Source organism: Salmo salar, chromosome 06 (assembly GCF_965601325.2).
Source record: "Salmo salar chromosome 06, fSalSal1, whole genome shotgun sequence".
NCBI classification, from domain to species: domain Eukaryota; kingdom Metazoa; phylum Chordata; class Actinopteri; order Salmoniformes; family Salmonidae; genus Salmo; species Salmo salar.
This window is the reverse complement of record NC_138296.1, coordinates 73,813,364-73,839,552: the sequence shown is the minus strand read 5'-3', so window position 1 is coordinate 73,839,552 and position 26,189 is coordinate 73,813,364. Positions and strand designations below refer to the sequence as shown.

The 26,189-nt window shown below is 41.9% G+C and overlaps 1 protein-coding gene across 2 annotated transcripts in view; it reads left to right on the top strand.

Annotated features, from left to right (window-relative positions):
* Positions 1 to 26,189, top strand: part of mthfd1l (methylenetetrahydrofolate dehydrogenase (NADP+ dependent) 1 like) — an 84,935-nt gene that overhangs the window by 17,694 nt on the left and 41,052 nt on the right. For both annotated transcript variants that reach the window (XM_014205574.3, NM_001165368.1), the window contains 4 exon segments: positions 7,916 to 7,992; positions 11,753 to 11,893; positions 16,207 to 16,275; positions 23,558 to 23,669. In XM_014205574.3, coding sequence (XP_014061049.1) covers positions 7,916 to 7,992; positions 11,753 to 11,893; positions 16,207 to 16,275; positions 23,558 to 23,669 — 399 coding nt within the window.

Below are 26,189 nucleotides of genomic sequence, written 5' to 3'. Positions count from 1 at the left end.
TGTTGTTATTGTAGGCCAATGTATTAATCCAAACCAGTTCTTTAACCTTTGTAGTCTTAACATTCTGTATACTCCCCTTGTCCTAAGGGTAAAAAATGACCCGCACTTCACTAAACCCTTAAAATTAAGCAGCTTAATTGAATTTTAAACCCCAAATCTATTTTGCTTGAAGAAACAACCTGTCATTCAACACAAACTTTGTGAATATCTGGGTTTTCCCTCTTCACAATGCAGAAAGACTGCATTTAATCTGTGGACACCACTCGTTTTTATTACAACACACCTGTCATGATTGTTTTCTTTAGAGCTTTATTATTATTATTATTGTTATTGCTAAAGGTACTGCAAAAGATAGCACTTGTATAGCCTAAGAAAGTAGCAGAAACTTGGAGAAAGTAGTTTTGAATGCATTTTATTGAAGGGAAACAATAATTGAACTACAAAATGCTAGTCTAATCCCATTTTTTTTAACCATTGCCCCCACCCACAAGGTGTATAAACAATAAGAATAAAATAAGATAATAGATACAAAACAAAAACGTGAAGAACATAAATCAACGATATTACAGCAATACATAATAAAATGAACAGTGAAAATCACTTACATTACAGATTTACCTCTGAATGGAACCAGTTGCTCATCCACTGTAACTTCAGGCCCAGGGTTGTAGAGGTATGGTAGACGCTCCACCCACTTCTCCCAGACCTCTCTTATGGTCGCCAGTTTGTCTCTCACGCGTCTTGAAGGTCTTGACTCACGGTTATCAAATCGTAGCATTCTTGAGGCACGGAAAATCGCCCTTCCACTCTCTGCATCCCAGAGACTACATGTAGCCTCGCCTCGGGACCTATACACACCCGCTAAGATTAGCAGCCCTATGTAGGCACGTGGGTCAATCTCATCCATCCTTTTCCAGTTGTCTCCATATTTACAGAAAGCCTCAATTTGTCATCTCCAGGAAGATTTTTTGCTGTTCTTTGACAAAAATGTTCCTCCTGGACGTCTGAAAAAATCTGATCTACGACCTGCTGGGCACTGAAACGTGCACTCATGGCTTCAGCAAAGAGAGAACTGGGGGGGGGGGGGGACTGTCATCTGCAGCACCTTTATAGCCTCTGACTGCATTCACCATTAGTAAACAATGCTTTCAAGAAATGTTTATTTTGTCTGAAATAGTTTTTGTTTTGTTGTGTGTTGTTGTGGAGGGGAGTTGCTGCACATGCACGTTTTTTAGTTTTGTCTGAGTTCAATTAGTAGCACACAATCTCAATTCCGTGTGTGTGTAACTGATTTTATAACTGCCGGGTCAGAAAATGACCCTAAGACCATCTTTGTAACCTGGTGGTGTACAGCTTTCATGGAAATATGAACAAAGGCAATGTTTCACTTTTTCTAATGTTGGGGTCACTCTAGGAAAAGTCATCAAATTTCAAGTTGAAAAAATATCATTTAGGGGGTTTTCTCTGTTGTTAAACATAGTTGCGGGTCATTTTTCACCCTTAAGACAACACAAGGGCTAAATATGCTAAACTTGTTTTGTTTCATTCTGTTGACATTTTTGTTGGCTGAATAAAGTTTGATCTCTTTTTAATTGTGTGCTCCTTATTTAGTTTAAGAGGTTATCAGTAGGCCTGTTGTAAAATAAATATCATTAGTCTATTGCTGTCATTTGTTGGGTATTGTAGGCACTAGCCTTTCTTGGTAATTGCTGCGTTTATAGCCTGTTCAAAACGTTTTGAGGTTTAAACCAGTTCACAAGTGTTTTGTTTAATCAATTTTAGCCATTTACTTTGGCCAAATTAAGTTTAAACTGTGCATTAAAATAACATCAAATTGATCAGAAATACAGTGTAGACATTGTTAATGTTGTAAATGACTATTGTAGCTGGAAACGGCTGATTTTTAGGCGTACAGAGGTCCATTAACAGCAACCATCACTCCTGTGTTCCAATGTTGTTAGCTAGTCCAAGTTTATCATAATTGATCATTAGAAAACCCTTTTTCAATTATGTTAGCATAGCTGAAAACTGTTCTGATTAAAGAAACAATACAACTGGCCTTCTTTAGACTAGTTGAGTATCTGGAGCATCAGCATTTGTGGGTTCGATTACAGGCTCAAAATGGCCAGAAACAAAGAACTTTCTTCTGAAACTAGTCAGTCTATTCTTATTCTGTGAAATGAATGCTATTCCATGCCAGAAATTGCCAAGAAACTGAAGATCTTGTACAAGGCTGTGTACTACCTTCACAGAACAGCGCAAACTGGCCCTAACCAGAATAGAAAGAGGAGTGGGAGGCCCCGGTGCACAACTGAGCAAGAGAACAAGTACATTAGTGTCTAGTTTGAGAAACAGACGCCTCACAAGTCCTCAACTGGTAGCTTCATTAAATAGTACCCGCAAAACACCAGTCTCAACATCAAGTGAAGAGGCGACTCTGGGATGCTGGCCTTCTAGGCAGAGTTCCTCTGTCCAGTGGCTGTTCTTTTGCCCATCTTAATATTTTCCTTTTTATTGGCCAGTCTGAGATATGGCTTTTTTTTTCTTTGCAAACAATAGGCTATACAGTTTGGCGGCAGGTAGCCTAGTGGTTAGAGCGTTGGACTAGTAACCGAAAGGTTGCAAGATCAAATCCCCGAGCTGACAAGTTAAAAATCTGTCGTTCTGCTCCTGAACAAAGCAGTTAACCCACTGTTCCTAGGCCGTCATTGAAAATAAGAATTTGTTCTTAACTGACTTGCCTAGTTAAATAAAGGTAAACAAATATATATGTACAGATCAGAACACAAAGGAATAGTGTTTTTCTAATTAGTTCTAGGCTGTTTTTAAGGACATGTTAATTTGGCCAATATCCCTTGTTTCGATGGCGCTAGCTGTTTGGGTGGATGGGTTACGCACCTACCGCATATGGATGACCAGTAAATGTCTCAAATGTCCAACAAATTTAAATCTTCCCGGTCACTTGTCTGGCGCCAGATTTTCCAAACAAAACCCTGGGGTGGAGGGTCTTGGGATTCATAGGTAGTGAGTAATTTCTAGGTTCACTCTCAATGGGTATTCTCCCTCTGTCTGTCCCACCCCTAACTCATGCCTCCAAGTCCCCCAAAGGAGTGCAGCAGTCAGACCCAGATAGCTGGGTGTGGTGAGTGAGGTGCACCGTTTTTCACCCCTCTGGGAATAATGTTGTTTTTAGGTTGTCAGGAGCCTGATGGGGTATTTACTCCGCAGGCTCAAAAGGGCACGTTGAAGAGTGTGCTTCCAGAAGATTCAAAACAGTGTTACTACAAATGCGTGTGTCTGTGCACACATCTGTATTTCTGCCAGACTATGGCTTGTGCACATCTCTTTTTAAAAATTAAAGCCCAGGATGATGTTGGGACTCCAGTGATTTCCTGTGGTCTTGGTGGATAACTAACCACAGAATAACCAATCCTAAACCTCCATTATTAGGCGTTTAGACAAACTGTTGAGTGAGACCTAAAGAACTCACCTTAACCTTCTCTATTGGCACTTAGTCTCTTCCACGTTCTAATGTTCCATTATTTCATTAAAAGGTCATCAGTCACGCATGTTTCCAAGTTCATAACTTCAAATAAGTCACTCCCCACACATGCGGTGACTGCACCTGGCTTAAATGGTGCCTCTAGAGACAAAACCTCTCACATCGTCACTCAATGCCTAGACTTACCTCCACTGTACTCACATCCTACCATACCCTTGTCTGTACATTATGCCTTGAATCTATTCTTCCACGCCCAGAAACCTGCTCCTTTTACTCTGTTCCGAACGCACTAGACGACCAGTTCTTTTAGCCTTTAGCCGTACTCTTATCCTACTCCTCCTTTGTTCCTCTGGTGATGTAGAGGTTAACCCAGGCCCTGCAGCCCTAAGAATCACTCCCATTCCCCAAGCGCTCTCCTTTTGTTGACTTCTGTAACTTCAAAAGCATTGGTTTCATGCATGTTAACAGTAGAAGCCTCGTTAGAAACCTCCGCCAACCCGGGTGTCCTAGCCGTGTGTGACTCCTGGCTTAGGAAGGCCACCAAAAATCCTGAAATTTCCATCCCTAACTATAACATTTTCCGACAAGATAGAACTGCCAAAGGGGGCGGTTAGCCTGCAGAGTTCTGTCATACTATCCAGGTCTGTGCCCAAACAATTCGAGCTTCTACTTTTAAAAATCCACCCTTCTAGAAACAGGTCTCTCACCGTTGCCGCTTGTTATAGACCCCCCTCGGCCCCCAGTTGTGCCCTGGACACCATATGTGAATTGATCACCCCCCATCTATCTTCAGAGTTCGTACTGTTAGGTGACCTTAACTGGGACATGCTTAACACCCCGGCAGTCCTACAATCTAAGCTAGATGCCCTCAATCTCACACAAATCATCAAGGATCCTACCAGATTCGACCCTAAATCCGGAACCATGGGCACCCTCTTAGATATCATCCTAACTAACTTGCCCTCCAAATACACCTCTGCTGTTTTCCACCAGGATCTCAGCGATCATTGCCTGCGTGCGTACTGTGTCCGCGGTCAAACGACCACCCCTCATCACTGTCAAACGCTCCCTAAAACACTTCAGCGAGCAGGCCTTTCTAATCGACCTGGCCCGGGAATCCTGGAAGGATATTGACCTCATCCCGTGAGTTGAGGATGCCTGGTTGCTCTTCAAAAGTGTTTTCCTCTCCATCTTAAATAAGCATGCCCCATAAAAAAAAATGTAGAACTAAGAACAGATATAGCCCTTGGTTCACCCCAGACTTGACTGCCCTTGACCAGCACAAAAACATCCTGTGGCGTTCTGTATTAACATCGAATAGCCCCTGTGATATGTAACTTTTCAGGGAAGTCAGGAACCAATATACTCAGTCAGTTTAGAAAGCTAAGGCTAGCTTTTTTAACAGAAATTTGCTTCCTGTAGCACTAAATCCCAAAAGTTTTGGGACACTGTAAAGTCCATGGAGAATAAGAACACCTCCTCCTAGCTGCCCACTCCACTGAGGATAGGAAACACTGTCACCACTGATAAATCTACGATAATCGATCATTTCAATAAGCATTTTTCCACGGCTAGCCACGTTTTCCACCTGGCTACCCCTACCAATTACCAACATCTCAGCACCCCCTGCAGCAACTTGCCCCTCCCCCGCTTCTCCTTCACCCAAATCCAGACAGCTGATGTTGCAAAATCTGGATCCCTACAAATCAGCTGGGCTAGACAATCTGGACCCTCTATCTAAAATTATCCGTCAAAATTGTTGCAACCCCTGTTACTAGGCTATTCAACCTCTTTCGTGTCGTCTGAGATCCCCAAAGATTGGAAAGCTGCCGTGGTCATCCCCCTCTTCAAAGGGGGAGACACTCTAAACCCAAACTGTTATAGACCTATATCCATGCTGCCCTGCCTTTCTAAAATCTTCTCAAGCCAAGTTAATAAACAGATCACCAACCATTTCGAATCTCACCGTACCTTCTCCACTATGCAATCTGGTTTCCGAGATGGTCATGGGTGCACCTCTGCCACGCTCAAAGTCCTAAACGATATCATAACCGCCATCGATAAGAGACGGCTACTGTCTTCATCAACCTGGCAAGGCTTTCGACTGTTAATCACCACACTCTTATCGGCAGCCTCAATAGCCTTGGCTTCTCAAATGACTGCCTCACCTGGTTCACCAACTACTTCTCAGATCGAGTTCAGTGTGTCAAATTGGAGGGCCTGTTGTCCGGACCTCTGGCAGTCTCTATGGGGGTGCCACAGGGCTCAATTCTCGGGCTGACTCTTTTCTCTGTATATATCAATGATGTTGCTCTTGCTGCTGGTGATTCTCTGATCCACCTCTACGCAGACGACACCATTCTGTATACATCTGTCCCTCTTTGGACACTGCGCTAACAAACCTCCAAACAAGCTTCAACGCCATACAACACTCCTTCCGTGGCCTCCAACTGCTTTTAAATGCTAGTAAAACTAAGTGCATGCTTTTCAACCGATTGCTGCCCGCACCCTCCCGCCCGATTAGCATCACTACTCTGGACGGTTCTGACCTAGAGTATGTGGACAACTACAAATACCTAGGTGTCTGGTTAGACTGTAAACTCTCCTTCCAGACTCACATTAAGCATCTCCAATCCAAAATTAAATCTAGAATTGACTTCCTATTTCGCAACAAAGCCTCCTTCACTCATGCCGCCAAACATACCCTCGTAAAACTGACTATCCTACCGAACCTTGACTTCAGCGGTCATTTACAAAATAGCCCCTAACACTCTTCTCAGACTACATCCAATTTGCTATCACAGTGCCATCCGTTTTATCACCAAAGCCTCATAAACTACCCACCACTGCGACCTGTATGCCTTCGTTGGCTGGCCCTCACTACATATCCGTCGCCAAACACACTGGCTCCAGGTCATCTATAAGTCTTTGCTAGGTAAAGCTACGCCTTATCTCAGCTCACTGGTCACGATAACAACACCCACCCGCAGCAGGCACTCCAGCAGGTATAGTTGTCCCCAAAGCCAACCCTTCCTTTGGCCGCCTTTCCTTCCAGTTCTCTGCTGCCAATGACTGGAACGAAATTCAAAAGTCTCTGAAGCTGGAGTCTTATCTCCCTCTCTAATTTTTAGCATCAGCTGTCAGAGCAGCTTACCGATTGCTGTACCTGTACAAAGCCAATCTGTAAATAGCACACCCGACTACCTCATCCCCATATAAATGTAAATCATTTTATAACATTTTTGACATGCGTTTTTCTGGATTTTTGTTGTTGTTATTCTGTCTCTCACTGTTCAAATAAACCTACCATTAAAATTATAGACTCATCATTTCTTTGTCAGTGGCCAAATGTACAAAATCAGCAGGGGATCAAATACTTTTTTCCCTCACTGTAGATTTTTCTATTTTTATTTTGTGTTATTGACTGTATGTTTGTTTATGATTAACTCTGTCGTTTTTGTCGCACTGCTTTGCTTTATCTTGGCCAGGTCGCAGTTGTATATTAGAACTTATTCTCAACTGGCCTACCTGGTTAAATAAAAAAGTTTAGTGAATTGAATAGGCCTACCTTTATCAATTTATACTTTTTCAATTACATTTTTATTTAGCCTTTACATTTTTATTTAGCCTACCTACCCCAGCCAAACCCTAACCCGGACGACGCTGGGTCAATTGTGCGCCGCCCTATGGGACTCCCAATCACGGCGGTTGTGATACAGCCTGGAATCGATCCAGGGTCAGTAGTGACACCTCTAACACTGAGATGCAGTGCCTTAGACCGCTGTGCCACTTAGGAGCCTGTGTCTTAATTATGTCTGTGAGAACGTATTCATTTCCAGTCTGAGAAATGTGTGGTTTTTCTTGGCTAGCGCTGGTCATCCAGAGGTCTCTTTGGGTCGTGTGTGTGTGTGTGTGTGTGTGTGTGGGTGTGTGTGTGTGTGTGTGTGTGTGTGTGTGTGTGTCAGTTACAGGCCCATCATACATGTGTTTTAACACTGTTTACTGTCCAAATGGGTTTTACAGACCAGGCCAGGGTTGGATTGTAAAGGACATGACTCAATACTGTGTACCAGCGGGTCACCTAGGTTTTAAAGGCTCTCCCTGGTCCATGTTTATGAAAGAGGCCAGTTTAACGCTCAGTCAGATGTTTTCCACATGTCACTGAAACACTATGACGTTTTGAAGGGGCTCACTCATTTAAAAAAAAATATAGATATTTTTTTAATGCGATTAGGGTTGCAAAAATCCCAGGTTTTCCAGGAATCCCGGTTGGAAGATTCATGGATTTCGTGCTTATTCCATCCTGATTCCAGGAGTCTTTTTGAGAATGTTCCTGGATTTTTGCAATCTTAAGTGTGATGTAATGTATGAATTAGTATACTGTATTTATGGGTATTTTTTTCTGTCTTGCAGTGGTTGATACCAACGATCGTTTCCTGAGGAAGATAACTGTAGGACAGGCCAGCACTGAGAAAGGACATGTGCGAGAGGTATGTACAGTATATCTTTAAAATGTTATGTACATTATAACCATGTGATTATGTGTATGACCTGAGTGATAACTCACTGATTAGTAATGTATTTATTTTATATAGTGCTTTTCATTACAAGTAGAATCTCAAAGTCGCTTAAAGTAAATGCATAAATAAAAGATGTAGGAATCTTAATGGCCATTGGCTAATGTACTACTAACCACTCATTTACACACCTTCATTTACTGATTACTTCCAGTTTGGCTGAATGGTCGGTGCTCAAGCATTTGCATTTACATTTACGTCATTTAGCAGACACTCTTATCCAGAGCGACTTACAAATTGGTGCATTCACCTTATGATATCCATTTACACTGTAATTGGGGGATAAATTACATTTTTGGTTACTCCACATATTATCAACAGGTGTGCATACAGTATGTGCATACACATTGTTGAGACATGGCGTCAAAGACTGGCGTGTACACACTATATACACACACACACACACAGAGACAGACCTTCGCCCCCCCCCCCCCCTCGCCTTCTCCAATTAAGTGTGTTGGTGTGTCAGTATCTGTCAGTATTAATGGGGCCTAAATGAAATCCTGCAAATAAACACACTTCCCTCAATGGGAAGCAAGCACCTTAAGTGAAAGCAAATGTTGAAAGCATAAAATACTGTCCTCTCCTGGATCGTTAGCAAGCATATGTTTATGTCCCTCCACCGTTCCCTCCCTCTTTCATCCTCTCATCACTCATCCAGTGGTACACTCTATAGCCCCCCAGGGCCTTGGCCTCGGGAGGGGTAGTAAAAAATGTCAATGCCTAATGCCTTTACTCTGGCGATGTGTTTGTGTCGGTATGGTTAACGATGTGTTTGTGTCGGTATGGTTAACGGTGCGTTGTGTCGGTATGGTTAACGATGTGTTTGTGTCGGTATGGTTAACGATGTGTTTGTGTTGGTATGGTTAACGGTGCGTTGTGTCGGTATGGTTAACGATGTGTTTGTGTCGGTATGGTTAACGATGTGTTTGTGTCGGTGCGGTTAACGGTGCGTTGTGTCGGTGCGGTTAACGGTGCGTTTGTGTCGGTGCGGTTAACGGTGCGTTTGTGTCGGTGCGGTTAACGGTGCGTTTGTGTCGGTGTGGTTAATGTAATTGATCTTTTACAATTTATCTCTTTCTCACACAGGCGCACACACACGCAATACCAAGGTTATTATAGTTTGGTGTTTTTATTAGTTTTAAGATTTCTATTTGAAATTCAGGTTAGTTTCAGTTAGTGTTCAGATCTGATTTACTATTTAGTTTTTATATTTATTTTCAGTTTTAGTGTAAGGGACAGAAAGTAGCCTATGCGTGGGAGGCTCGGAGCCATTTATGTGTTGTATAATTTGTGTTTTTGGGGATAACATCTTACCACTGTGGCAGTAATGCATAAGGCAGTGGTATTCAACGTCGGGGTCGTGACCCCTAGTGGGGAATTGCAGCAGGGTCGCCAAAATTGTGTAGTTGGGGTGGAGTCGCCAGAAATTCTGGCTAAATAAATGGTATCCCCGCTGAAAGTTTGAATACCACAGGCTGAGGTAGATGCACGAAGTAAACAGTAGTAGAAGTTTTGGTCCCGTAGCTACCACTTTGTAGCATTGTTAAGCGCACCTGTGCACGTGCACAGATACTCTGTGTGACTGTGACAGCAAAAACTTGCATCTCACTCATCTCAATCAGCGGTGCTGCTCGTTGCAACGTCGTCTCACTGAGTCTTTAAATCATGAAGTCAATCTCAATGTGCCCCCCCCAGATTCAGAGGCTTGAAAACCCCATTCGATTTTTTTACCAAAAAATAAATACCATTTAAGAAAATTAAAAAAAAGGAATATGATTCATGATGGTTTTTATTTTATTTGAGTTTTGGAATTAAAGATAATATTTTCAGTTTTTCAAACGGGTTAATCATTTTATTTCAGTTTTCAAAAAAATAAATAAACTTATTTGGTTACTACAATAACCTTGACACACACACACACACACACACAGAGAGATAAACAACAGCCCTTCCTTCCATTGTTTCCCCAACACTCTGACGCAATAAGGCTTTTGGAAAACTAGGCCACATCCATGAAACATTGCTCACTCTGCATGTGTGTTTACAAAAATGATATTGCCTAATGCCCTGTAGAAAAGCAGTCTGTCTTGGAATCTTATCCACTGGGATAGAATCAGACTCATGTGTTAGTAGTTAACATGTCAGTCTACCTGCCAGTTGTATAGTGTTGTACATGAGGTGTGTGTATGTGTGTGTGTTATCCCTCCACTCCCTCCCTCAGCTCCCCCGCTGTTCTCTCTCAAGTGTTCTCTGTTTGTGTGTGTGTACTCTATTTGCGTCGTTCCCCTCTCTGATTCAGTATGACTTATTTCACCTCAAGATTTTTGTGTTGCTTGAGAGTCTTTCCATGTCATTTCAGCAAGCCATGACACCCACCATCTCAGATTGTGCTGACATTTTCTGTAGTTAGAAACATGTAAAATTGGCATTCCTGAAACATTATTTTGTTGAAATTTGAATTTTATCTCTGAGAAATTAAGCTAATTGATTGCACTCAAATTGGCCATTTTAATTTATAGGATTCAGATAATATTCAATAAATATAGTACCCAACATCCAATTTGGTTAATGGTCACTAGTCACAATAAATATAGAGATGTTTCCTGATCATTTTATTGAAAAAATAGAAGACTGCCATGCACTTAATTATCTTATTAGGGTTGTCACAATATTTTAGTCCCTAGCCCATTTCTCCAAAGCTTTGGACGTGTAGGAAACGTCTTCATATGAGAATTGTGTAGGGATAGCACTCTCAGAAAGTGGCCAGTTGTTGGACTATTCAAGGAGAGTTGGGTTGAAAAGTCATTAGGTTTCTAAGAAAGGAATTGCTTTCATGGAGGACTGGCTTGAAGTGTGAGGATGACCACACAATTTATTTTCGGAATGAGCCAAATCTATTGGTTTTCTATCCAAAGTTGCAAAGGAAATGTTGTTATCAGCAGAGTGGATAAGAGTGTGGCGATATAGTCAGAACAAAAAAAGTTGTACTTTCACACTACTTTATGGTAAATAATGCAAGCGACTTCAATTACTAATTTCTCTGAACAGGGGAACAACATTTCACCAGTTAACAGGGAATACATTACATAGTATGGAGAAGCAATACTCCAAGCCACAGCTTCATACTACTAGTCAAACATAGAGAACTGATGCTGTATACTGGTTGTTGGGATGGGATAGGCATGGGGGGATCCGTGGATGGCTTTTTATTTAAACATTTATTCCTCATGTCTTGCTCATTGGTAGGAAGAAGTTTGGTCCGAATTGGATGTTGGGTACTATATTTATTGAATATTATCAGAATCTTATAAATTAAAATGACCAATTTGGTTCCAATCAATTAGCTTAATTTCTCAGAAAAATAATCTGAAAGGGTGGGTGTCAATCCTCTTTCTTGTGCTTTTTGAGGTGGAATGACCCTTGTCTCTCCTGTGTAGACCCAGTTTGACATAGCAGTGGCCATTGATGCTGTGTTTGTGTTTAGTGTGTGTGTACATATTTCTCTCCTGTGTAGACCCAGTTTGACATTGCAGTGGCCATTGATGCTGTGTTTGTGTTTAGTGTGTGTGTACATATTTCTCTCCTGTGTAGACCCAGTTTGACATAGCAGTGGCCATTGAGATTTTGATATCGTCGGTAAATACACACACTATGTTCCTCTCCTGTGTAGACCCAGTTTGACATAGCGGTGGCTAGTGAGATCATGGCTATCCTGGCCCTGGCTGATGGACTGGGGGACATGAAGACCAGACTGGGACGTATGGTGGTGGGCAGCAGCCGCAGTGGACAGCCCATCACAGCGGAGGACCTGGTAATATAATCATATAATAAATACCATTATCCAAAATCATGCGTGCATACATTTTACACAAGGTTGGCCGCAGGAATCGAACCAACAATCCTGCTGTTGTGTGTGTGTGATGAGAGCTAAATGGTTTCAGTTAGGGCTAATCAGTTGCAGTATTGTTCCACTTAAAGACATCAGTCAGAAATTACTTTAATGGCCATAGCATACTTAAACATCAGCTATAAAACATTACGAAGGGTGTCATATGGCAAGATCTCTTCACTAAGCTCTCTTTGTCTCTCTTGTCCTTCCTGATTATCTTGTCAAGTGGAGATTTGGCTCTGCTTGTGTTTGTCTCTGGTTATGTGTTACTTAAACTCAGTCAAGACATTAACATTATCACAGATGTTATGAGACAAATGTTTCATTTTGGTGTTATATTAAGGTTGGTAGCAACATGGAAAATCATTGTGGAAATCTGTTGCAGCTCCAATCGACTACAAAATCCACAATGCACTGCTCTCTATGGGGTGGCAAGCAACTATCTAGGTAGATACTCTTCTATATATATATATATATAAAGCCGCGAAGTGGTAGGCAACACAAGCTCACAGAATGGGACCGCCGAGTGCTGTAACGCGTAAAAATCATCTGCTCTTAGTTGCAACACTCACTACCAAGTTCCAAACTGCCTCTGGAAGCAACGTCAACACAAGAACTGTTCGTCGGGAGCTTAATGAAATGGGTTTCCATGGCTGAGCAGCCGCACACAAGCCTAAGATCACCATGCGCAATGCCACGCGCCAGTTGGTGTGGTGTAAAGCTCGCCGCCATTGTACTCTGGAGCAGTGGAAACACATTCTCTGGAGTGATGAATCACTGAGATGTTCAACGAGCAGGTGTCCACATACATTTGGTCATGTAGTGTAGCTAGCAAACGTAGCTACACACTAATACAAAAGACAATATCAGCATGTAACATAGCTAGTTACCTGTAAAATCGCCTAAAGAAACTGCACTATAAATTTAGGAGTCTACAATCTCACAATGTTCAACCTGTAGATCGATGTCCCTCACAGAGTGGAGTCTAACATTCACAACAGCAGGTATACTTTTGAAGAGATGGGGAAACGTTGCCCATGCTACATCAATGGGCTGCGCGGTTCATTCTGGCCGATTGTTGGACAAAGAGCGCTCTCTTTCAAGGAGTGAATGGGTCTATTGGGCGCTAGCTCAAAAACCCAACATTAGTACGAATTTCATCAACAAGAAGTACAACATTACAAATCTTTTCCGAGATGTGAGATGATTAACTTGCTATCTGTAGTATCGTATAGCTTTGGAATCGTGACATTGCATACTTTCGAGGAAAATAGGAACACTTCTCTTTGAGAAGGGATTGCTTGATGATTAGTTTAGCAACCGCATGACGCAGCTTGACAACGTGAACGCGATTGGTTGACAGTCTGCTTGATGGGGCATTATGTGTTCACTCATTAATTGGATTTCTATCTTCTTTCTATAATATCTCTGGCAACGGTAACTCTAATGAACTTATCCTCTGCAGTAGAGGTAATTCTGGGTCTTCCTTTCCTGTGGCGGTCCTCATGAGAGCCAGTTTCATCATAGCGCTTGATGTTTTTTGCGACTTTGATTTAGAATAGCCTAGTAATGGGGATTGTTTACAATATATATATATATTCTTGTTTGGATGACATTACCTTTACCTATACAGAATTACCTTTAGCTATACAGAATTACCTTTAGCTATACAGAATTACCTTTAGCTATACGGAATCTCACCACCATGCGTTTCCATCTCCTCCTTTATTCATTTCTCCAGTGCGCAGCATGGCTATCAACAGTTTAGTTAAATGTGTTTTGTTGCAAAAACATGTTAATATCGATGTTCCCAAACAGATTTTCACATTTCCCAAATTAACTACTGGGTAGCTGCAGGAACAGGGTTGGAGAGCCCATGGCATACAGAGTTTGGGTGGAATATCACCTTTCCAGCAGCGAGAGCAGACTCCTCAAACAGTGGTTGATACGTGCAGTGAAATAAGTGGTGTTGTATTTATTTCTCAGCTGGTCATATTATGCTCCGCTATGAAACTGAAGTAGCCTACAAAACAGAGCGGCGGGAAAGCCAGCGTCCTCCATTCCCTATTGGAGTGCATACAGATGACATGTCTTTTTCCCTTCCCCCTGTTCCTAACCATTTAATAATGGACCATTCTAAATGGAAATTGATTTGACAGCTGTGCAGCCTGAGGCAAGACTTCTTTCTCAAATCATCAACAGCAGTCGCTCCATACAGCCCTTATATGTTTTGATTTCTAAGACATTCTAAGGTTTGTTTCATTCACAACTAAAGTTGCCAAATAACTCTAAATCTGGCATATAGGACCTGTTTCAAGTGATCACGTTTACTCTTAATATCCACTTCATATGCACACTTGCTCCATAATAAATATATCCAGTATTTTTTTCCCAGCTAAGTTAAATTATATTCTTCTTAATATAAAATCATATAAAATAATGGTACTTATATATTATATTGTCACTTAAATGAACAAGCCTATGGCATGGCGCATAGCCAGACATACAGTAAGCCGACTCATATTCTGTTCTTCTGAAATACATTTTCTTCATATCATGTTTCTTTAGACTTGACTAAAATATATTGTGATGGTGTATATTTAAATAGATTTGATTATGTGTGTGTATATATGCATGTATTTTTTTGTTTGTTAAATGTAGATGTTCCAAAGGTGCACATCAGCAGCTTGTATGTGTGGAGGCCTGGAGATGCTAAACGGATCAGTGGCTTGTATGTGTGGAAGCCTGGAGATGCTAAACGGATCAGTGGCTTGTATGTGTGGAAGCCTGGAGATGCTAAACGGATCAGTGGCTTGTATGTGTGGAGGCCTGGAGATGCTAAACGGATCAGTGGCTTGTATGTGTGGAAGCCTGGAGATGCTAAACGGATCAGTGGCTTGTATGTGTGGAGGCCTGGAGATGCTAAACGGATCAGCGGCTTGTATGTGTGGAAGCCTGGAGATGCTAAACGGATCAGTGGTTTGTATGTGTGGAAGCCTGGAGATGCTAAACGGATCAGCGGCTTGTATGTGTGGAAGCCTGGAGATGCTAAACGGATCTGTGGCTTGTATGTGTGGAAGCCTGGAGATGCTAAACGGATCAGCGGCTTGTATGTGTGGAAGCCTGGCGATGCTAAACGGATCTGTGGCTTGTATGTGTGAAAGCCTGGAGATGCTAAATGGATCTGTGGCTTGTATGTGTGGAAGCCTGGAGATGCTAAAGGTGTTCATGTTAATTAACGGTCAATTACCGTGAGACCAGCAGTCTTTTGCATGACATTAACCGGCTGCCAAAATTTCATGACCGCCACAGTCTTAAGTAGGAATATCGCAAAAATATGATCAATGACTCGTTCGAGAGAAGGCATCCCCCCGAGTTATGACATCAGCCAGTATTGAAATCTGACATGTATGATAGACGTTTTTGTGATCTAGAAGTTGTATTCCTATTAACTTCCAGTGAATTGAGAGAGTGTGTTACGTCATACTGGACGGATTTCTGCCTGCTTGAATGCCACTAACTCAGATACAAATGAAGACAGGAAATGACTCGAATCGATAGAACATCACTCAGAGATGCACAAAAACAAATTAACATTCAAAATGGATGAACCTTTGCTTTTAGAGGTCAAGTTTATGGTGTTATTATAGGTTAAAAGTAGCTTCCCCACCAGGTTTTGTAGGGATTTAACCCCTAGTGACCCTCAACTATCATGTCCCTGACATTATGGAGACTAAGCAGGGTGGTTTCTGGGCCTGTCAGGAGACAGAGGAGCTTGAGCGGGCAACATGGACCTCGTTTGACCCAAAATGGCCTCCAGCTGCTCTTGAAACCCATAACTATAGCCTCCACTGTGGAGCCATGTTGGCTCAGGTGGCTCTGACCCCCCCCCCCCCCCCCCCCCCAAGCTGGATGTGGTGGTGTTGTCGAGCCATATAGGCCTGGCTCACTGAGGAGGATCCCATATTCTGTTACTGCGGCATTCCTGATTATCCATGACTGGAAAACACAACCAGGCCAGACTGGATTTTGGAAATTATGATAAGTAGGGATGGGCCGTGTGTGTGTCATAGATGTGTGTATGGAAATATGGGTTTTGGAGTAAATTCCATTTTAATTGCTTTAACAGGCATTTTATTGTGTGGTTTGCATGCTTACTGATTATTTTATTGGTAGGATACTGGAAAATCCCTTCAAGAATTTCAGCACTAACAACTTCTCTTTCTCTCTCTCAGGGTGTGAGTGGAGCACTTGCAGTACTCATGAAGGATGCCATCAAGCCTACCCTTATGCAGACCCTAGAAGTGAGTCCCTAACCACACATTGCTATCCAAGCATGAGATGAAGACAGATATAGATAGGGGACAACGATGATGTCAAAGATAGGGTGATGACTGCACTGTTGCTCAGGAATATCCAGAAATATTCCATGTAGGCTATCAGAGCAGTTTTTGTCCAATCCTCTTAGATTTATACATTCCAAGTTCCTAGAATGTTTTCAAGTTCCTAGAGATTGGGAAATGGGTGTAGCTGTGAGCTAAGAGCAGGTGTTTAGAATTGAACTAAAGAGCAATCAGTTGAGGTTGGGTGTGATGGTCCATACATTTACCCTGCTTCTCCATACATCTGCATCTCATTGTGCACTGAGTCATGACCGTGTACGTTCAGACACTCAGACACACACACACACGTGTGACCTCTGACTGGCCCATGCTAGTGGAAACGCCCATACCCGATTCTCTCTGAGGCGATGGAGGAATAGAGAAGGAGGGAGACGGAGATTAGGGCTGATGGACTGAATGATTAAACTGAGAAAGAGCTGGAACACATCTGGATCTGGCCCCCTCTGACTGCTGGGGCTGGCTGTGTCTGTAGGGGACCTGCCCTCAGGGAGAGGCTCTGGAACCGTCTGCAGAGCAATGCCATTATGCCTTCCATTGTTGAACACTCTAATTGAATGATTCTAATTGATTACATTACAAAGAGAACTGTAGAATGAATTCTAATTTAATGATTGTAAATAATAATTCATGTTTTAATGACCACACAATGGAAACTCGAATTCTGGATAAAATCAGTCCAACTCAAAGGGTTATTCTGAATTATAAAACGGGTTATTTGGATCCTGGATGCTGATTGGTTGATATGCGGGAGTTGTGGGACTCCTTCAAAGTACCATGACGTGTTAATGATGTAATTCCACGGTCCCGCAGCCCAGGCAGGAAATTCATAAACTCTCGGGGGGAAAAAATCATCAACACATTATTTTTCAGTGCTACTATTTGATTTACAAAAGTTGGGGGTTGTATAAACCTACGTCTGCCTTATGACCTGTGCAATAATGTGTTGTTTTACAAATGCGATCTCTCCAGTACCAGTAGCCTAGCTAGCCCAAGAATGAACGTGCGCAGTGCGGCCTATGTAGGCCTATTGGATATTTATTAAATCATTATTTATTGAAGTTCTTGTCTCTCATCATCATCATTGAATCTCTGCTAGCTAGCTAGCTAAATGCCTATGATTGTTTTAGCATAGCAACTTCAAATGAATAAAATGATTAATTGACGACTGGGACAAAACACTAGAAAATAACTAACGACCAGACTGCAACTTCAGCATGCAAAAACAAATTTGCTTGTTAAATTATTATTTGCTTAAAAAATGTAATTAGTATTTTTATAAATATGTTGGCAACCATTTTATAAAAGCAACAATGCCCCTAAACCCAGGAATTATCGTGTGTCACACAATAATTCCCGGATCCTCAGAAATGATTGCTTAAATGTTCAATGAAGATTTAACAGCCCCTTGTAATGTCATCAATTAGAATGTTCAATAATTGACGGCATATGTATGCAAACGTTGAAGGGGTTAGAAACTAGATGTTGGTTGGCTACTTTTTGGTTTTGGGAGGTGGTTTCTGGAGTGGTTGTATGTTTTTAGGGTGTGGGGTTGAGTAGGGATTAGGTTTTTGTTTTGGGGCGCAGGGGGGGAAGTGGTGTTGCAGAGAGTGGTTTTATGTTTTGGGAGGAAACGTTGGAGTCCTGTTTTGTGGAACTTTTCCTGTCTGTGTTTCCTGTGTTTCTGAAGGGGGGATGCATATCGGGATGGACCAGGCCTAAAGGATCCGTGGGAATTTTCAGTTTAGTTAGGCCCTCTGTGCCCTTGTGTGCGTGCGTGCATATGTATGTTTTCACAGATGGAGCAGGGTTGATAAAGAGATAGGAGGAAAGTAATAGTTGCCTCACTGTGTTTGTAGTCGAGAGGGCCATGATTACTGTACGTGTGTTCTAAAACGGCCAACTTACTGTAAGTGGGACTGACTGAAACACACCCATACTGCCTCTAATCTACTGTAAAACATACAAACACCATGCACACAAACATGCCTGTTCAATGTCAACCAAAGGTGGTCTCCTCTGATCCAATGTTAGTGTTTTATGGAGGATGCTATGAGGTCATCTGGGCTGCTGCAATGGGGTGGGGTGGGTTCCTACTCTCTGGGGCTTTGTAAATTATGCTCTCCGCCTCGCAAATAAAACACACACACACACAGTCCTTTGGACAGCAATTGATCTAATTCACGATTCATTCAGAACTATCCGTAATCATGGTAAGTGTTTAGAAACAAACTCAGCAAAAAAAGAAACGTCTTTCAAAGATAATTTGTAAAAATTCACAGATCTTCATTGTAAAGGGTTTGAACACTGTTTCCCATGCTTGTTCAATGAACCATAAACAATTAATGAACATGCACCTGTGGAACGGTCGTTAAGACACTAACAGCTTACAGACAGTAGGCAATTAAGGTCACAGTTATGAAAAGTTAGGACACGAAAGAGACCTTTCTACTTACTCTGAAAAACACCAAAAGAAAGATGCCCAGGGTCCCTGCTCATCTGTGTGAACGTGCCTTAGGCATGCTGCAAGGAGGCATGAGGACTGCAGATGTGGCCAGGGCAATAAATTGCAACGTCCGTACTGTGAGACGCCTAAGACAGCGCTACAGGGAGACAGGACGGACAGCTGATCGTCCTCGCAGTGGCAGACCACGTGTAACAACACCTGCATAGGATCGGTACATCCGAACATCACACCTGCGGGACAGGTACAGGATGGCAACAACAACTGCCCGAGTTACACCAGGAATGCACAATCCCTCCATCAGTGCTCAGACTGTCCGCAATAGGCTGAGAGAGGCTGGACTGAGGGCTTCTAGGCCTTTTTGTAAGGCAGGTCCTTACCAGACATCACCGGCAACAACGTCGCCTATGGGCACAAACCCACCGTCGCTGGACCAGACAGGACTGGCAAAAAGTGCTCTTCGCTGACGAGTCGCGGTTTTGTCTCACCAGGAGTGATGGTCGGATTCGCGTTTATCGTTGAAGGAATGAGCGTTACACCGAGGCCTGTACTCTGGAGCGGGATCGATTTGAAGATGGAGGGTCCGTCGTGGTCTGGGGCTGTGTGTCACAGCATCATCGGACTGAGCTTCTTGTCATTGCAGGCAATCTCAACGCTGCGCGTTTACAGGGAAGACATCCTCCTCCCTCATGTGGTACCCTTCCTGCAGGCTCATCCTGACATGACCCTCCAGCATGACAATGCCACCAGCCATACTGCTCGTTCTGTGTGTGATTTCCTGCAAGACAGGAATGTCAGTGTTCTGCCATGGCCAGCGAAGAGCCCGGATCGCAATCCCATTGAGCACGTCTGGGACCTGTTGGATCGGAGGGTGAGGGCTAGGGCCATTCCCCTCAGAAAGGTCTGGGAACTTGCAGATGCCTTGGTGGAAGACTGGGGTAACATCTCACAGCAAGAACTGGCAAATTTGGTGTCGTCCACGAGGAGGAGATGCACTGCCGTACTTAATGCAGCTGGTGGCCACACCAGATGCTGGCTGTTACTTTTGATTTTGACCCCCCTTTGTTCAGGGACACATTATTCCAATTCTGTCAGTCACTTGTCTCTGGAACTTGTTCAGTTTATGTCTCAGTTGTTGAATCTTGTTACGTTCATACACACATCTACACATGTTAAGTTTGCTGAAAATAAATGCAGTTGACAGTGAGAGGACATTTTCTTTTTTTGCTGAGTTTATTATTTTCTTATTTACAATAAAAGTGTCTCCAAAATGACACTCATTTCTGTTGGGCACACAATAATCTGAAACACAAGCAAAACAAACAGCAAATGCATCCAACAAGTTTGTAGAGTCATTGTATAATTTCAAATCCGAAGGGCTGGAGTTCTGAGCCAAAACAACAGAAAATGTGTCATTGTCCCAATAATTTTTTACTTTTTCCACATTTTGTTGTTACAAAGTGGGATTAAAATGGATAATCTATTCAAAATACTCTTACGTCAAGTAAGAAGAAAAATTCTAACATTTGGGGGAGAGAAAAAAACGAGAGAGAAAAACGATCTTGATTAGTTAAGTATTCAACCCCCTGAGTCAATACATGTTACAATTTGGCAGTGATTACATCTGTCAGTCTTTCTGGGTAAATAAGGTAAATAAGAGCTATCCACAACTGGATTGTGCAACATCTGAGCATTTTATTATTTCCAAAATTCTTCAAGCTCTTGTCACGTCCTGACCATAGAGTGCTCTTATTTTCAATGGTAGAGTAGGTCAGGGTGTTTGGGGGGGGTTATCTAGTTTATTTTTTCTATGTTGTGTTCTAGCTAATTTTTTTCTATTTTGGGTTTTTTGTATGATTCCCAATTAGAGGCAGCTGGTCAACATTGTCTCTTATTGGGGATAATATTTAAGTAGTTGTTTTTCCCACCTGTGTTTGTGGGAGATTATTTTTGAGTTGGTGCATGTTGCACCTCTGTCGTCGCGGTTTGTGTTTTGTTTATAGTTTGTTGTTTGTCTTGCAAAGTTTCACCTTCAAATAAAAGATGTGGAACGATACTCACGCTGCGCCTTGGTCCGTTCCTACACACAAGCGTGACAGCTCTTGTCAAATTGGTTGTTGATCATTGCTAGACAACCATTTTGAGGTCTTGCCATAGATTTTCAAACAGATTCAAGTCAAAACTGTAACTCGGCCACTCAGGAACATTCACTGTCTTTTTGGTTAGCAACTCCTGTGTAGATTTTGCCTTGTGTTTTAGGTTATTGTCCTGCTGGAAGGTGAATTCATCTCCCAGTGTCTGGTGGAAAGCAGCCTGAACCAGGTTTTCCTCTAGGATTTTGCTTGTGCTAATCTACATTCAGTTTGTTTTTTATCCTGAAAAATTCCCCAGTCCTTAACGAGAACAAGCATAACATAACATGATGCAGCCGCCACTATGCTTGAAAATATGGAGAATGGTACTCAGTAATGCTTAGGGCAAATCCAATCAACACTTTGTATTCAAGACAAAAAGTGAATTGCTTTGCCACATTTTTTGCAGTATCACTTTAGTGCCTTGTTGCAAACAGGATGCATGTTTTGGAATATTTTTATTCTGTACAGGCTTCCTCCTTTTCACTCTGTCAATTGTGTTAGTATTGTGGAGAATTGCAATGTTGTTGATCCAACCTCCAGCCTCAGTTTTCTCCTATCACAGACATTGCACTCTGTAACTGTTTTAAAGTCACCATTGGCATCATGGTAAAATCCCTGAGTGGCTTCCTTCCTCTCCGCCAACTGAGTTAGGAAGGACGCCTGTATCTTTGTAGTGACTAAGAGTATTGATACACCATCCAAAGTGTAATTAATAACTTCACCATGCTCAGAGGGATATTGAATGTGTGCTTTTTAAAAATGTTTTACCCATCTACCAATAGGTGCCCTTCTTTGCGAGGTATTGGAAAACTTCCTTGGTCTTTGGTTAAATCTGTGTTTGAAATTCCGTGCTCGACTGAGAGACCTTACAGATAATTGTATGTGTGGGGTACAGAGATGAGGTTATTTAAAAATCATGTTAAACACTTTTATTGTACACAGTGAGTCCATGCAACTTATGTGACTTGTTAAGCAATTTTTTGTCCTGAACTTATTTAGACTTGCCATAACAAAGGGGTTATTGACTCATGACATTTAAGCTTTTCATTTTTTTATAAAATAATTGACAAGAAATCTCAATTTCATCTCAATTTCATCTATTTTAAATTCAGGCTGTAACATAAAAAAATGTGGAGGAAGTAAAGAAATGTGAATACTTTCTGAAGGCACTGTAGATACAGACACATTCTAGGAGTGATTTCTTCAGCTTGGCACTGCTAATTATGGCCTGTTAAGGACAGTTCAGAGTTGTTTACACAGATGTGACCGCAAATGATGAAAGTGTAATGCTCCATCCACAACACACACACATACCCCCCCCCCCCCCCTCCCCATCATGGACATTCCGATGATGTCAGACCTTGTATTCCTCTGCTATGGTTTTCTCTCAAAGATGTCTCCTCTCATCCTCCACTTGTTCCTCACAGAGTTCAAAACAGTGACAGTAGAGTAATAGGTGCTGTATGTAGGATTGGTACAGGCATCTGGGTTTACAGTCTACATGAGTGGATCATGATTAAATGGACCAATCAGTCTTAGTTTTGACACCTGATTGACCCCAGTCTAACCTTTTGCCCTTTTGTGTGTGATGCTGATGGTGTATTGGAGAGAGAGGTGTGAAAAGGGGAAAGGATGAAACGATCTCCTCCTTCCTGTTTTTATCTCCATCCCTTCCCCCTGGGTGTGTTTAATCCTCTCTTCCTCTTTTATTTTCCACCGACTGGAGAACTGACACAATTGCCTTTTTTATTTTATTTATTTCCCGTTTCATTTGTGAGAGCTGGTGGTTTTATTTCCTGAATGTCTTTCCGGGGGGGGGAATGACACAACATCCAATCAGAGTTCAGGGGTTGTCATCACACACAGCGATTCACCTTTTATGTGACGTATGCTAGCTCTCCTACAGGGTCAGAGAAAGAGCACACAATGGAAAGGGTGGTAACAGCAACAGGATACCTATTCAAATGGGCATTTTTCATCTGCTGATTTATCTCTCTAGTTGCTCTTTTTCTCAATACAATCTCACACACACACACTCACATTCATTCTCTCCCACTGTGCTCTTTTCTATTTTCTCTCTCCGATTGTAAGTAGATGCTTTATAAAGCATGTGTAAGAGGCTGATTAAACAAGTGATTTAGCGCTCTGTGGGATTGGAGGTATTTGTCTCTGCCCTGTCACATGACAAAACAATGGCTAAAGTGTTTTCACTCACCTCCCAGTTTTCTCCCTCCAAGCTTTTCCCCTCTCCCAGTATTTCGACTGAGGTGTTAGCAATTTTCTTCCTCAAAAGTTGTAGTTGACCTTGTATATTGTTATAGAAATAGTCCAATGGCTGAAGGGGGTTGTTCTGTGTATTAACACTGGCACTTTGCACAACTAGTGCCTCCCAGCTCTTAACCTGCAGCTGCTGTGTAGACAAATAATGTTTAGACAAATATGCAGTCCTGAAACTCAATGATGTAGTTGTAGAATGCAAATTAATGTAGAGGTACAGCTTACATGTTTGTTTGTGCTGGGTTTGCTAGTAAGTCACTTTGGGTAATAAAAAAATAAATAAAAATGGTGTGCCCTTCTGTTGTTCTAGGGTTCTCCAGTGTTTGTCCACGCGGGGCCATTTGCCAACATCGCCCATGGCAACTCCTCGGTGCTGGCAGACAAGCTTGCATTGAAGCTGGTCGGAGAGGACGGATTTGTAGGTAAGTGTCCTCAGTGCACACTCTTAGAATTAAAGGAGCCTCGAGGAACCTTTTGTGGCTAAAAATGATTGCTACTGTGGGGGAACCCTTTTAGTTCATTTGTAAAGGTTCAAACGGATACCTTTTTGTGAGGGCAGGGGTTAAATGTTGAACCTTTTTCAATAATATAAATGTAAGTGACACATTTACTATAATAATAATAATAATAATAATAAATCATATTATATTAGTGTTTCAATATTATATTGTAACAAAATGGTGACTATTGTAACAATGGAATGCTACAGTTGAAGTCGGAAGTTTACGTACACCTTAGCCAAATATATTTAAACTCAGTTTTTCACAATTCCTGACATTTAATCCAAGTAAAAATTCCCTGTTTTAGGTCAGTAAGATTCACCACTTTATTTTAAGAATGTGAAATGTCAGAATAATAGTAGAGAGTGATTTTATTTCAGCTTTTATTTATTTTATCACATTCCCAGTGGGTCAGAAGTTTACGTACACTCAATTAGTATTTGGTAGCATTGCCTTTATATTGTTTAACTTGGGTCAAGCGTTTCGGGTAGCCTTCCACAAGCTTCCCACAATAAGTTGGGTGAATTTTGGCCCGTTCCTCCTGACAGAGCTGGTGTAACTGAGTCAGGTTTGTAGGCCTTCTTGCTCACACACAGTTTTTCAGTTCTGCCCACACATTTTCTATAGGATGAGGTCAGGGCTTTGTGATGGCCACTCCAATACCTTGACTTTGTTGTTCTTAAGCCATTTTGTCACAACTTTGGAAGTATGCTTGGGGTCATTGTCCATTTGGAAGACCCATTTGCGACCAAGCTTTAACTTCCTGACTGATGTCTTGAGATGTTGCTTCAATAATCCACATCATTTTCCATCCTCATGATGCCATCTATTTTGTGAAGTGCACCAGTCCCTCCTGCAGCAAAGCACCCCCACAACATGATGCTGCCACCCCCGTGCTTCACGGTTAGGATGGTGTTCTTCAGCTTGCAAGCATCCACCTTTGTCCTCCAAGCATAACGATGGTCATAGTGGCAGTTCTATTTTTGTTTCATCAGACCAGAGGAAATTTCTCCGAAAAGTACCCATGTGTAGTTGCAAACCGTAGTCTGGCTTTTTTATGGCGGTTTTGGAGCAGTGGCTTCTTCCTTGCTGAGCGGCCTTTCAGCTTATGTTGATATAGGACTCGTTTTACTGTGGATATAGATACTTTTGTACCTGTTTCCTCCAGCATCTTCACAAGGTCCTTTTGCTGTTGTTCTGGGATTGATTTGCACTTTTCGCACCACAGTACGTTCATCTCTAGGAGACAGAACGTGTCTCCTTCCTGAGCAGTATGACGGCTGCGTGGTCCCATGGTGTTTATACTTGCGTACTGTTGTTTGTACAGATGACCGTGGTACCTTCAGGCGTTTGGAAATTGCTCCCAAGGATGAACCAGACTTGTGGAGGTCTACAATTTTTTTTTCTGAGGTCTTGGCTGATTTCTTTTGATTTTCCCATGATGTCAAGCAAAGAGACACTGAGTTTGAAGGTAGACCTTGAGATACATCCACAGGTACACCTCCAATTGACTCAAATTATGTCAATTAGCCTATCAGAAGCTTCTAATACCATGACATAATTTTCTGGAATTTTCCAAGCTGTTTACATACACTAAGTTGATTGTGCCTTTAAACTTCTGACCCACTGGAATTGTCATACAGTGAATGATAAGTGAAATAATCTGTCTGTAAGCAATTGTTGGAAAAATGTATTGTGTCATGCACAAAGTAGATGTCCTAACCGACTTGCCAAAACTATAGTTTGTTAACAAGTAACTTGTGGAGTGGTTGAAAAACGAGTTTTATTGACACCAACCTAAGTGTATGTAAACTTCCGACTTCAACTGTACTTGGCTCTTTAGTATCACATGCACTTATGTTCGCCTTTAACAAGGCGGCAGAACTAGCAGTGTACAGGCGTAACCAATATTGACTAGAACCTGACTGCTTTGTTATTTTTGGGTCCAATATGATATTGATTTTAGGGAGGCAAAAGTCACAGATTACCGATATATCTGCCGATGTTGTGTTTTAGAGGTGGAATGAAAAACTGACCTTTTTGTACACACATTGTGCTGTAAAGGATTAACAGGTACTCTAAATGATGATTTCTTAACAAATTATAAAATGTACATTATTTAAGAACATTTTATTTGTGGTTTACAGGATATCTACCAGAAAGCAACTACAATGGGTGAACAAAACATTATGAACATTATGAACTCTTTCCATGACATAGATTGACCAGGTGAATGCTATGATCCCTTATTGATGTCACTTTTTAAATACACTTCAATCAGTGTAGATGAAGGGGAGGAGACAGGATAAAGAAGGATTTTCAAGTCTGGCGACAATTGAGACGTGTGTGTGTGTGTGTGTGTGTGTGTGTGTGTGTGTGTGTGTGTGTGTGTGTGTGGTGTGTGTGTGTGTGTGTGTGTGTGTGTGTGTGTGTGTGTGTGTG